At 27.8% G+C, this 13,772-nt stretch overlaps 1 protein-coding gene across 1 annotated transcript; it reads left to right on the top strand.

The window, feature by feature from the left end:
• Positions 1–7,159: 7,159 nt before the first annotated feature.
• Positions 7,160–13,247, top strand: LOC129888859 (basic leucine zipper 9). The gene is made up of 6 exons (XM_055963901.1): positions 7,160–7,509; positions 9,906–9,990; positions 10,553–10,712; positions 10,885–10,960; positions 11,878–12,003; positions 12,824–13,247. The coding sequence occupies exons 1-6, from the start codon at positions 7,252–7,254 to the stop codon at positions 13,145–13,147; spliced, it is 1,029 nt and encodes a 342-aa protein (XP_055819876.1). The 5' UTR covers positions 7,160–7,251; the 3' UTR covers positions 13,148–13,247.
• The last annotated feature ends 525 nt before the right edge of the window (positions 13,248–13,772 follow it).

Genomic DNA, 13,772 nt, shown 5'->3' with positions numbered 1-13,772 from the left:
TGTTTATCAAACATTATTTTGATATTTTAAAAACTAAACTTTAGTATTTACAGTAATCTTTTTTTAAACTTATTATTAGAGAAAACAATGTCATCCACATAAAAGTAGAAGTAGGATAATATATGATGTCGGCTTCCTTATAAACATTGAATGATTCAATTTATATTTTATATTTTTCAGTTACTCCTCAAGTGTTAGAAATCTTAATATGTCTTTTCCTAATGTTTTGTTTCCACCATGAGAAAATCAACATTTCTTTTATCAACTTTTCTAATGCATATTTGGTCATACTAACATGGTCCTACTAATTTATTTTTGATTGGAGCACAATTATAATATGATGCGCTGTTTTAGTGGTTCGATCCTAATTTAACTGCTATGAATACTGTTTTTACTTTTCAAATCAAGTTCTTGATCCCTTTTTTTTTTATATATAAAAAATAAAATTAACTTTGAATATTCTTTTCTTAACTTCAGCTATATTGTCCTAAAGTTTATTCATTATTTCAAATTTTCAATTGAACAACTTTTAAGTTCATCTTTGGATCTATAGCAGCCTTTTAAGGGTCGGTGCAATTAGTCCCAACTAAGGCCCACTTATTTTCAAGAAAGCCCTCAATGTTTGTCCTATTTGCATATTGACCTCTTGATTTTACATTTAACCAACAATACTAGTGAGAAGATTTATGGATTTTTTCTTAGTGAATAATATTTATGACTCGTATAAATCAATAATGAAAATTCTCACAACACAGATAAATATTTTTGTTTTCAAGGCTTAAAAAATTATTTATAAAAAGATGCGAAGAATTTTCTCTTATAAATCATAGTCATCATATTAATATGAAGACACTTGTTTTTTCCACACTTCATAATGATGTGTTTATACATTATAGGTAGAATTTAGGAGAAGGACAAGCTAATAGGCTAATTAGTATCTTTTATGAGTGGACTCAACCTGATAGCTAATTTTGGTTAAGAATATGGACTTGGGAGTGGAGGTTGTGATATGTACATTGATGGTGGTGATCATCATTCCAAGGTAATTATTAGCTTTTTTGACGGACATTTCAGATTCCACCAACGATCGTAATAATTTGGCTCAGTTGGTTTTCCATTTATCTGATCGGAGGTATGAATAACGAGGTCATCTTCACAATTTTCTTCCTTTTATTTCTATGTTGAAATAAGATAAAATCAATTTCTTGAGTTATTCAATCGTTCTTTAGCTCGATGCTCATGATGTGCTAAATTATAAAATCTAATGGTAAATTATTCATTCCCAATAAAATGATTGAGGTTTAATATTATTCTCGGTTGAAAAAAGTAATAAAATCTACTTATTTCTTGGTAAAAAGTTAAATCACAAATTTAAAATTTTAGCAATATTTTAAAAATAATCAATAAAATTAATTTTTTGTACAAATTTAGAAAGTCAATTAGATAGGCCTATTGGAGAATATACCAACAAGGTCTATTCATTGGTCCAATCTTCTTTCTTTTCAAAGACAATAAAGTTAGAAGAATTAAACTGACCATATTAATATAAGTTGATAAATTAATTAAAATACATTATGCTAAAATGCCTTTTATATATATATATATTATTAACAGTTGCTTAAAAAAATTATCGATAATTTTATTTAGACATTTGAAATATGAGTTATTTTATTAAAGTATTTGAACACATATTGATAAAGTATTCATGTTACCAGAAGATCGAGGTGCCGGGATTCCAACTTTATGATTTCTGAATTTTATAACGACGAGTTCAAGTGGTAATAGCTTGGTTCTAAATTAAATATTTGTACATATTTAATAATTTTTTTAACACAAATATACCAATTTGAGCAAAAGCTAATTGGTTCGACTGAATCTGTATTTGGGCTTTCAGCTCCACCCCGGACTTATTAGACACTTTTGATTTGATGAAACGTTTACCCATGTTATAAATGCATGTTTATTAAGTAGATAAATTAATCACTTAAAATATCTCATTTTCTTTAATTATATGCATGAGCCTTAATAAGTCAAGTCGTAAACTCTAGACATGGTTCAATTGAGTCAGATTTATATAATCGAAAGAGATGGGATATTAAAATTAAAATTAAGATAGAACAAAAAGTTGTGGATCATTCATGAAAAGATTCTTTTTAAAAAAACTTAAGGATTAAGAAACTTGACAGTCAAAAAAGCAGTCGATCCCAATGTGTCATATAAATATTGAGGAAACAAAAGTTACAAGTTGATATTATATTTGCCTTTCCTTTTTCTTTTCTTTCTTTTTTTGTTTTTTTCCAATTCTTTTTTTGTTTTTGGATTTTGTGGGACTGTGAAATGCTAGACCCAAAAAAGGTAAAAAAGAAAAAGACTAATCAATCGATAAAAAATATGATTAAATGGTAAGTATTGTTTTATTTCTAATCAGAAATTTTAAATTTGAGTTTTTTTAATATACGAAATCGTTTTTATTAGAGAACGCTTTTACACTTTAACGCAAGACTTCTTAACGCAAAATTGAGTTTTGTCGAAACTCAAATGTGAATATCTCAAACGGAAAAGCCAAAAGAAAAAAAAAAGAAGAGAAAGACTAATCAATCAATAAAAGATCGTGATGAAATGATAAATACTATTTATTCTTTGAATTTGAATTTAAATTTGAATCATTTACATACAATGTCATTTTTATGGAGGAGCTTTTACACCCTAACGTAAGACTTTTAAATACAAAATTGAATTTTGTCAGGATTCAAATACGAATATCTCGAATGGAAAATTAAAACCAAAGAAGAAAGAAAGAAGAGAAAGACTAATTAATATACAATGAATGAGTGATGGTTAGTGCCTTAGTGGGAGATCTTAGAAATGAAATCATAAGAAAATAAAAAGTCACATTTAATTATCCCATAAATTTTTTGTTTTCTTTTGTTTCTAGTTTAATTAATTGATTTTTTGTGGATTTTCGTTATTTTAAAATTTAAAGTGTTTTTCTTTTTGAAAAAATAATCTTTTCGTGAAAAATGATATTGTTTTGATACTAAAAGAAAATTTCCCATACTCTTAGTTTTCTCAGTAAAAGTATAATAATTTAATTTATTTTAATTTTTTTTTTATGACCATGTAACTTTATAATTACTCAGCTAAATATTTTACAAATTGATATTTAATTAATTCTAGCACCATCCACTTAATTCAAAATGCCCCACAGCTGTGCACCAGCAAAACAAATTATTTTAATATATTGATGGCCTAATTCAAAAATACCAAACTACGAAAACTAAAACTACTTGTGAGATATTTTTTAAAATTATTTGATATTCAAATATATTATCCAACTAATATTAATAATATTGCGTAAGATTTATTTTTAAAAATAAAAGAATCTTATTTATCACGTCACAAGGTGAAATTCTTTTTTATATTGAATATTAGTGAGTCACGTGATTTCATTTAACCCTTTTTTACACTTTGGTGCTAGGCATGCTTTAATTTTAATTTGTTGTGATTTCCACTTGGTGCAATGCAAGTACAATAACAATGACTAAATTAATAAAATACAGCTTTTGTAATATTAAAATATCCAAAATAACTGGTGTTCTATACAGAAAGTATCTCAAAATGTTAGTAAAGGATAAGAGTTAATAATTAAAAATACACTTAAACGAATAACTTTTTCTCGAGTTTCATATTTTAATTATATAGTTTGAAAAAAAAACCAGAAAGAATCAGATGTGAAAGAATTTTGTGAAATGGGTTTATATAAAAAGGATGCTATAACTATTCCGAAATAAGCTATACTGACTGAAAGAACTGCATCCTTTAAAAATTCATTCCAATCCATCGAATTATTCGAATTTGGATGCAAAAGATTTATAGATGGAGCTAACCATTTCGATAAGAGATCCAAATTTACTCCTTCCTGATTGAAAGGAATTCCTATAGCTCCAACAAACAAAGTAAAGAGTCCTAATACAAATATTGGGAATAGCATAGTATTGTCCGATTCATAAGGATAGAAAGAAACCACTTTATGCTCAAAATGAGCAATAGTCATAAAAGATCGTGTCATCTTTCTTCCATTTTTATCAATTGGATATTTTGTTTTTGAAAAAAAATAAGTACTTTCGTTATTATTCATTGTTAATAAACAAGAGTTTTTCTTAACTCCGTTTTTACCCCATAGAGATATTGAATATAAAGGTATTTTGTGTTTCCCACCATAATTTTGAAAATGAATGTTTAAATGCCCTTCAAAAGTAAGTAAATAGATCCATGCATAATATCAGGAAAAATGGATACAAATTTTTGACTGCTACTTAGTATTGGCAATAGGTCTGAAAAAGTATCTAAAAATATCAAATTTAGATATTTGTACCCTGTCGAAGTAAGGAACCATGGCATATATGTTTGGAATAGATTCCATTTTGAGAGAGTTGAAAAAGCACTACCTCGTTGAAAGGTTCTATACATCTGCCCTTTCTCAACGCATTTCTTTAGACAAAGACTCCATTTTTGCTTTTTTTCGGATGATAAATCTTTCTCAGAACATGAAGTGTGAATCAAACCCATGTTTGAATTGAAATTGAGATACTGATGCAAGTTCTTCCCTTCTGAATCAGATAGATTCATATCTGAAAGAGGTTGACAATAAGTTCTTTCAAAATTGACTATTTGCCCCTCTGTTAGAGGTGTTCCAGAAATGTCTGCGATCGAGTAAATAGCTCTACGAACGAATGGATCGGATCGACTTGGAAAATGGAAAGATTTGTACAAGTTATACGTTTCGTCACCACTTTGTGGAAAATCGTTAGGTATGAATATGTTAGATACCTGTGACTCGATTGGTGAAATAGTATCTCTCCCCCAAAAAGCATATATTTTTTTACCGACGCACAAAGAAAATATTTTGTTGCGAATGAACAAGATATTGAGAAATTGTCCATACGTAAAATCCGAATTATTGATACGGGCCTTTTCCAATGTATTTTTTTGGACATTTAAATTATCATTTATTCGTATTAAAAAGTATCTGGATGTTGAGTTAGTCACATATTTATCCTTAATCGATAACAAGCGTGTATAGTTCAACTCTGCATCAAAAGTGTGTGTTAATACAAAGAATGCGACTTGTTGAATATGTTAAGGGTACGCTTGATTCACTTTCAAAGAATCTACTCGAAGCTACTATCAGATCCGATTGGATCTGGTCCTATCCGATCCAACCCCGGGCTTCTAGCACCACCATTGAATTACTCCAAAAAGTTCACGATAAAAAAAATGTTGAATTTATGTTTAAAAAATTTAATCACTTATAATCAATGTTCAATAAGTGTGTATATACTCATAATAATTGTAAACACACATATAAATCATCCAGCATAATTAACAACTTACTTTCTTAATTAGACATAAACGTGAACATCAATTTAAGCAATAATATTCATTCAATAATCTATATATCAAGTATACATGCACTATATACAACTATATAATTTTCCCTTATATAATTTTCCCTAATATGCATTAGTATAGACACCCATGGAACCAATAGTGGGACTCACCATAAAAAGCTAAGCTTGAATTTCACCGTTATTTATTATTAAGAATTTTTTTTGTATATTTAAAAAGGGTAGTTTAATGTATAAATCTTTTAGTAAAAGATGAAATCATAAAAGTCTATTGTATGTATACAGTTTTATCTTGCATCAAAGTTTTATTTTCATATCTCAAACTCGTTATCTTATGATTACATGTAATCAACTTTATCAGTTACGCAAGACTCAAAGGGGATGCACATTCTATGTTCATAGAGATATCTCTATATAGTATGTTGAAGTACAAAAATAAATATTTTGGCTTAAGCAGAGCTACAAGTGAGGATTCTTTGGGATCTCTATTACCTAGGTAGCTTTTTTTTGTTGGTTTGTTTTTCATTCGGTGTTCGAAATTTATGGGACTCCGACTAAATTTGAATCGCGCACTGTAGGACCCATTCGGGAGTGGCGCTCCCAAAAAGATTTTTTTCTATTTCCACGGCTTAAATCTGAGATTTCTAGTTAAGGATGAAGCAGTTTCTATTCTCACCACAATCCATGTTGGTCCTAGCCAACTTCTTTACCAAGTGGTTCCTCTATACTACCTCACTAAAACCATTTATTATGTACACCATGTTTTTTTTTTCAAGTGAAAAAAATTTGAGATAATTTTTTGTGATTTAGAATTGAGAAATGTATCTTTATTATTATACAAATGATTCATATATATTCTTTTTTACTGACGAAAGTGAAAAATCAATTATTGTTTTTTTGATTTTTATTAAAATAAAATTCATATAGATATATATTTGATCATTCTCATTAAGTTTCGGAGTATACTTCATCCTTCTTAATCCTTCTTACACTTGAATTTTTTAATTACTTTTTTGATTCAATGACTAGCTAATTTGAGTTTATTATCCTTTTCTTTCACCACACTAAAATATGACATCATCTAAATGCTAACTTGATGGTAATTGTTATGATAAACAACGGAAAAAGACCTAAAATGCCCTTGAACTATTAAAAATGGTATAAAAATGTCCCTCATCCATCTATTGGGGCTAAAATGCCCTTGACATCCATCTTTAGGTCCAAAAATGACCTTTTCTTTAACGAAAAAGGGCATTTTAGGACAATAGATGGATGAGGGACATTTTTGTACCATTTCCAATAGTTCGAGGATATTTTAGGCCCTTTTAACAAAATTTTAATTAAATAATTTGAACAATTTTTTTAAACAAGTGGCGGTCATCTATTGATTACAATTTAATTATTTAAAATTAATTATAAATCAAAATTTATTTAACAAACTCAATCACAAGCAAATCCTTCAGTATAGAATATTATTTTCCTCCTTCATTCGATTTTTTTTTAAAAAAAGAAACTCCCATAAATTCAATCCTCACATAGGAATTGGACCCAGTTGTTACTTTAAAAAGAAGAAGTGAAATTACTCAACAAAATTAAATAATAAAAAAAGAGGTATATATAATATGGTAATTATAGCTCATCCCAAGGGTATAAAAGTAATTTAACACTACAAAACAACTTTATCTGGTGAAATTGATTCTTGGCTTTTCCTTCTCAAAACCTTTTCTATATAATCATTCACTTGGCTTCTCTTATTTCCCCCCCTTTCTTTCCTCCCCCCTACTCCCAAATCACTCCAAAATATACTTTCTTTCTAAGCGTCTTGATATATGTGGAGAAAAAAATGGCTAATATTCCTAGTAGAGATATGAAGAAAAGTCCTTCTGTATTGTCTTTGGAGGAGTTCATTAATCACAACAAATTTTATGGAGAAGTTGCAAAAATTGGTGATGATTTTGGAGGGAGTGATCATCATCAAAATACCAATAATAATAATAATAATATTAATCATGATGAAAACAACAACAACAATAATGGTCATCATGCTCAACTTTTTGATGATATGTGTTCTATTGCTCCTTCATTTACTATGAAAAATCAGGTTAGCAAACTTTCCTCTTTTGAACACTTCTTGAATAATTCCTTTTATAATTGTACTATTCAGCTCAATTTACGCATACCTCAATTAATTTTATAGATATTTGTTATCTTCCACTAACCACCTCCTGGATGCTTCTTGAATACATAATTCTTTTAAAATATGTTTATGTCTTTTTTGTTAGTTATGTCAACGTACTTTTAACGTGTTATAAAGATAATATGTTACTCGATTTTGAGATATTTGTTTGAAAGATTACTTGGTAAATAATATTTCTTTTATATGGTGTTAAAAAAATCCATATATTAGAACAAAAAAAGAAGGAGAAATGAATTGAAATGAAAAGAAAGAAAGATGAATTTAATGTTGAAGAATAAATGAAGAGGGTGGGTTGATATTTAAAGAGAAAGATGCTACAAAGATTTTTGGAATCTAATTGGGTGAAATAAAGTACAATTGGTGATTTAATTTATTTTTTTATTTAAATATTATATTATGATATGTCCTAGATACTTTATAATGTTTATACAAATAGTATTAAATACAAAAGAGGGGGCCAATCTTTATTTGGGACGTGACTCTATTATTGGTGGTGTACAAGTGATAAGTGACTACAAATATTTCTAATAAGTTTTTTTGTTTGAAAATATAGAAAATAAAATAAAGATTATTTTTTAAGAAATTATTTAGAAGAAGTAATGTTTAGTTGACATAATTTGGGATCTCACTTTTTTTAATCAATAAATTAAGGAATCAAAATAATGTTTTAGAGTTTTTTTAAAATATAAAGTCTTGAGGTTAATTAAATATTGAATTTCCACGTTACTGTGAACAGTCGGTTTTGCTGTGTAACTTTCAGAAGAATATAATCATATTATAATATGACAAAAACTTGAGTTTAAGAAAGTGATTGTACAGTTATCCGGCTAAGTCAGAATTTTAATTAAAATATGAAGAAAAGTGAACATCGAAGAATTTTAATTAAAATATGAAGAAAAGTGAACATCGAAGGGAGTCGTATGAAGTTCTACATCTATTATATATACATAAAAAGATGGACCCCTGAACCCTTACTAGTTCTGCCCCTGATTACCCGTGAGGATGAATAAATTGGTTAAACGATTGATTCCTCAAATAGAGATCCCAACCTCTCAAGTTCGAAATTCTTGTATGCTTTTTCGATTGAGATCATCACACGAAATTTATCTAGTGCGATTTATCTCTTCTGCATAATTTATGGGGTTATCAAACTGAAGTGGAATTTACCTTTTGTGCACTCTAAATAATTGTTTTTTTTTCAAAAGAAATTAATTTCTCTTTTTCTACTTTTATTTTTTAATATAGTGGGGAGTTGATTGATTTATGTCTTTGATTAGGTTGTATGGGCAGTTTGTGCTTTTGAAATCGTTTTTGTTTTTTGTATTATATAAAAAAAAATTAGGTATAGATTGAGAATGACAGCATCAAAAATTAAATCAAAAAAAAGAAAAAGACAACAATTATATATTCTTCTGTCTCTTTCATACTACACACACAAGTATAAAAAAATAAAGTAAACTTGAAAGCATAGTTTGAGTCTTTGAGAGTATTTCCCTAGGGACATATTTAGAAGATCTTCGTTTTATTTGGGGGTTGGGAAGAGGTGAGGTGGGGGTATAATTAGGATTAAATTTTTTGAAGTTTTTTTTAGTAATTTAACAACTCTAATGTCCTTTTGAGTAACTCAATAATATATAAAAAATATCAATTATTGGTAAAAATTAATTTTGTATATATATATAATTAAGAAACTGACAAGGTCTAAAACTCGATGGATAAGGAATGTTGATTCTTTTACCCTTTTTTAGTTCAATAGTAGATTCTCGACAGTAGCCAAATTCAAACATGTGACATACCATATCCCCAATTGAATTTATTGTTTATATTTTTCTAACTGGTATACCAAATTATACATGGTTATGTATATATAGATATTCACCGCTATTTTTAATTTAAGTGATTGTGTGAACGATTATTTATATTAACTTTTTTTTAAAAAAAAAAAGGAAAAAGAAGATATCTAGTTGAATAGTGAAATAGCCATTCAAGCTCTAAAAATATACCTTACTTGATGGTGCAACAATACCAACAACTTTTTAGAATATTGCAGTGATAATAATACCAACTTTTATTTCCAGCTTCTCCGAATAGTTGGATTTCAAAAATAGATAATTTTATATCTAATTGTTTTATTTCGTTAATATTTGCAGTAAAATTATGTCCTTCTTCAAACAGTAATATGAACTAAGGATATAATTATCTTCTTTTTTCTAAAAAGGAAAATACTAAAAATAATATTCTACTAGTTATTTATTTATTTATTTATTTTGCATACTTACTTACTTATTTTGCAATGTCAGGAAATATTAAATGGTTTCTCAAATTGTGCATTGACAGAAAAGCCCCTATGGTCTCCAACTGTGGATTCACAATCTTCAATATGTGGTATGTTTACTAATTCTCCCTCTAAAAATAAATTATTTTTTAAGATTATATTTGGTACGGTGAAAGTCATTTATAAAAAATAATTAAATTACGATGAAGTCATTTTTCAATAGTTTATTACCAAAAAATATTTAAGAAGGAGAAAAAAATTACATAAAAAAGTGGAATATATAGATGGAAAAATATTTTCCATGTGATTATCTTATTTTTTTGATTTTATATTTCTCGCTCCAATCAAAGCGTAAAAATATATATCTTTAATAATAAAATTTCATAATACACTGTCTAATTTGATAAGTAATATATTTTTGTCATTCATTTTATTTTATACGACATAGTAAATAAGAATAACTTTTGAATCTTGTCTTCTTAGATTAAACATGAAATAGCCTGAATAATAACTATTATCACCAATAGAACACTGGCAAAAATTGTTTTCATGAATTGTTTTTTGAAAAAATGACTTTCTTCATAGCAAATTGCACACTTATTTTATTTATTATATTTTTTTTGATAGAAAAAAATTTGAATATGGAATTTACATAAATTAATTAAATTTCAGCTGGAAGTCCAACACCAACTATTATTATGCCCAAAGTGAGAGACAATCAAGCTATGGGAGCTACTAGTGGGTCCTACCAGTCTGACGATGATGACCTGGAGGGTGAAGTGGACCCGGGCGAGGAAAGCACGGACCCTTTGGACATTAAACGTATCCGAAGGTAAGACCTGTACGACGAGTTCTATTCAGATCACATATAAAGAGTTTTGAATTTGAGAGTTGGAAGATTTACGCTCAACAATTCAACAAAAAGTCATATAAAAACAAAATAGTCCTTAAATTTTATAAGTTTTAATCAATATATAATTTAATTATTATAGAATAATTGTCAGGCAAGCCTCTAATAGGGAGTCTGCACGGCGTTCGAGAAGAAGAAAGCAAGCACATTTAGCAGATCTTGAAAATCAGGTAATTAAATTATATAATCATTATTATTATTATTATTATTATTATTATTATTCTATTGAGAAAAAAGAAAAGATATTTAAATTAAGAGTATATCTTTTTTATTTTGTATGTACATTTGTTTCTCTTTATATTAATATGTTAATTCACATAACTCACTAGATCCTTTCTAATTCAAAATGGTCAAAAATATACAAGGTAGAATACTTGGATTGTCCTTTAAATTTAATACAATTTGTAAATTAGACATTTAAACTTAGCTAGTGATCAAATAGGCACCTTGACTTGATAAAAATGTATTTACTAAACACTTTATTAAAAAAATCAAGGCATGTATATATAATAATAGGTACTAATTAGAAAATATATAACGTAGGATTTTTGGATCTTACATAAAAATGAAATAATATACAAGGATTGGAACAATTCCGGTATATTATTCAAAGAGAAAGACCTCAAATATCTGGAGTTTCTTTTTGTATATTGTATGAACGATTCGATCCGCAAGGATCGTGATTGAGAATTATTTGATTGTCTTTCTCTGAGGAAGAATCGAAATAGAATCAACTTGAATTCGGGGGCCACTATTCAAAATCTTAATGAAACATTGGATTTCTTATCTCATATCTTCTTTACTTGAAAAAAGTCAATTGAAGTGGTGGGTTTCTTCAAACAACAAGAGGCTGGGTCAACTATTCAATCAAATGATATTGAACATGTTTTCCATTTCTTCTTGAGAAATATACAAGGATTGGACCGAAAAAGCGAGTGGGGACACTATTTTTGCCATAGTTAATTTATTCATCCTATTTAACAGTTTCAGCTTTATATCAAGATTGCACTAATATTTATTTAATATGAGCACATTAGTAATATTAATTATTATAAGTTTTCCTTAATTTTACTCTTCTTTTTTTTAGGTTGATCAATTTAGAGGTGAAAATGAATCATTGTTTAAGCAGCTAGCAGATGCTACACAACAATACAAAGATGCTTTGACAAATAATAGAGTGCTCAAATCAGATGTGGAAGCATTAAGAGCCAAAGTATTTTTCCTTTTTCTCTTACACTCAATTTAATTTCCATTTGAATGTTTTTTTTTTATGATATGCTTAAAGGTAGAGATTCAAATTTAGCTCGTAAAAATATAATCCGTTTAGTTCATATAAGAAATGTTTACACTAAAAGGTTCAATTAATTGAACCAAGTTATTAAAACATTTAAGGGATCACTATTGATTAACAAAGTCCACAACAAAAATAACCTTGGTCTTTAATTTTTGGCAATTTTTTTGTCAATTTGCAGTGTACAATCTTCAATTTTATCACTATTGTTATTTCTTTTATTTTAATTATTTTTACTATTTTTGCTATCAATACTTTTATTTTATTTGATATTTTCATCATAGCTTTTGTTTACTCCTATATTTTTCAAACATGAGTTGAAGTACACTTTTCTGAGCCGAAGGTCAATCTTAAATAATCTATTTACCCCACTTATAGGATAAGGTCCGTATACACTCCACCTTTTTTATATCTTACTTGCGGAATCATATTGAGTATGTTGTTATAGTTATTTTGCAGTGTATAATATGTATATGTTATGTATAATATAATACAATGATTATATATTTTTGTTATACACTTGTTATATACTTATTATACATTGAGTATACACGGGCAACATCTACAAACTGTTATGGCTAGGCAGGTGAAAATTATACTAGCCGGCTTGCTACAAAATGTTAAAGAATTTTACTTATTCAACTCGCTTATGTGATATTCCTTGTACGATTAATTTTATGTGATTCTTTTTACATGATGCATTTCTCATATTTAATTTTTTTTTCATGCATTAATTATACAGGTGAAATTGGCAGAGGATATGGTAGCTAGAGGTTCATTAAATTCAAGTTTAAGTCAGCTCCTACAAAATTTAAATTACTTGAACACTCCTCAATCGATTGTAACCAATAATAATAATAGCAATAACAATAATAATAACACTATGTGTCGTCTCGATAACGTCTCTCCAACCATCACCGTTCCCGGAGAAGACTCGTGGGGTGCAATTTCTAGCCAGAATCCGATGATCGGAGTCGAAAATGTTTATGCATTCAATCGGAATTTCAAGAATGGAGCTATGAGTGATACCGTTAGCTGTGTTTCAGATGTTTGGTCCTTGGAATAGCATGTTCAAAGTGAATTATGGATTTTAATTAATTAGTTATATAAATATTATTATTGTGGTATTTATGTAATGATTATTTAAGGACAATATGTTTGTTTTATGTGAGACTTATCATAGTTGTAACTATTTAAGGACTTTTATATGTTTGAGTTTGTTAACACTATGAAGTTTAATTTAATGTATTATTATTTGATCTAAGAAAAATTATGGATTTTATTCATTGATTAATGTATATTATGTTATTGTTTAAGTTTTAGTTCTTGTTATGCGTTATAAAGACAGACGGACTAAATCATATTTCATCATACTTACTCATTTTTTTCCATCTCCGTCCACATCACGTTGTCGTCACTATCAAAAACTGGAATCGTTTCACATCTTCCATTAAAATCCATAGTTACTACGGCAAAAAAATCACAAAAAAAATAATTTATGTTATTTTTGGTAAGTTTTTGTCAACAATGATATACAACAAATACACACATATATATATATATATATATATATATATATATATACGCGATCGATAAAAGACATGTATGTTTGCCCTCCCATCCAAAACACCATTAAAAAGAAAACATTGTTTAGAGTGTAATTAATGTATATAGATGTATAAATGTGTATA

The sequence above is a fragment of the Solanum dulcamara genome, chromosome 5 (genome assembly GCF_947179165.1).
Source record: "Solanum dulcamara chromosome 5, daSolDulc1.2, whole genome shotgun sequence".
Lineage (NCBI taxonomy): Eukaryota > Viridiplantae > Streptophyta > Magnoliopsida > Solanales > Solanaceae > Solanum > Solanum dulcamara.
The sequence above is the reverse complement of the archived record's forward strand: the minus strand, read 5'-3'. Positions and strand labels throughout refer to the sequence as shown.

Bases quoted from the DNA above. Each gene is read 5' to 3' on its own strand.
- LOC129888859 (XM_055963901.1), top strand. From the start codon at position 7,252: ATGGCTAATATTCCTAGTAGAGATATGAAGAAAAGTCCTTCTGTATTG. The intron at 9,991-10,552 runs GTATGTTTACTA...ATTAAATTTCAG, and splicing joins TTCACAATCTTCAATATGTG to CTGGAAGTCCAACACCAACT. The intron at 12,004-12,823 runs GTATTTTTCCTT...TTAATTATACAG, and splicing joins TGGAAGCATTAAGAGCCAAA to GTGAAATTGGCAGAGGATAT.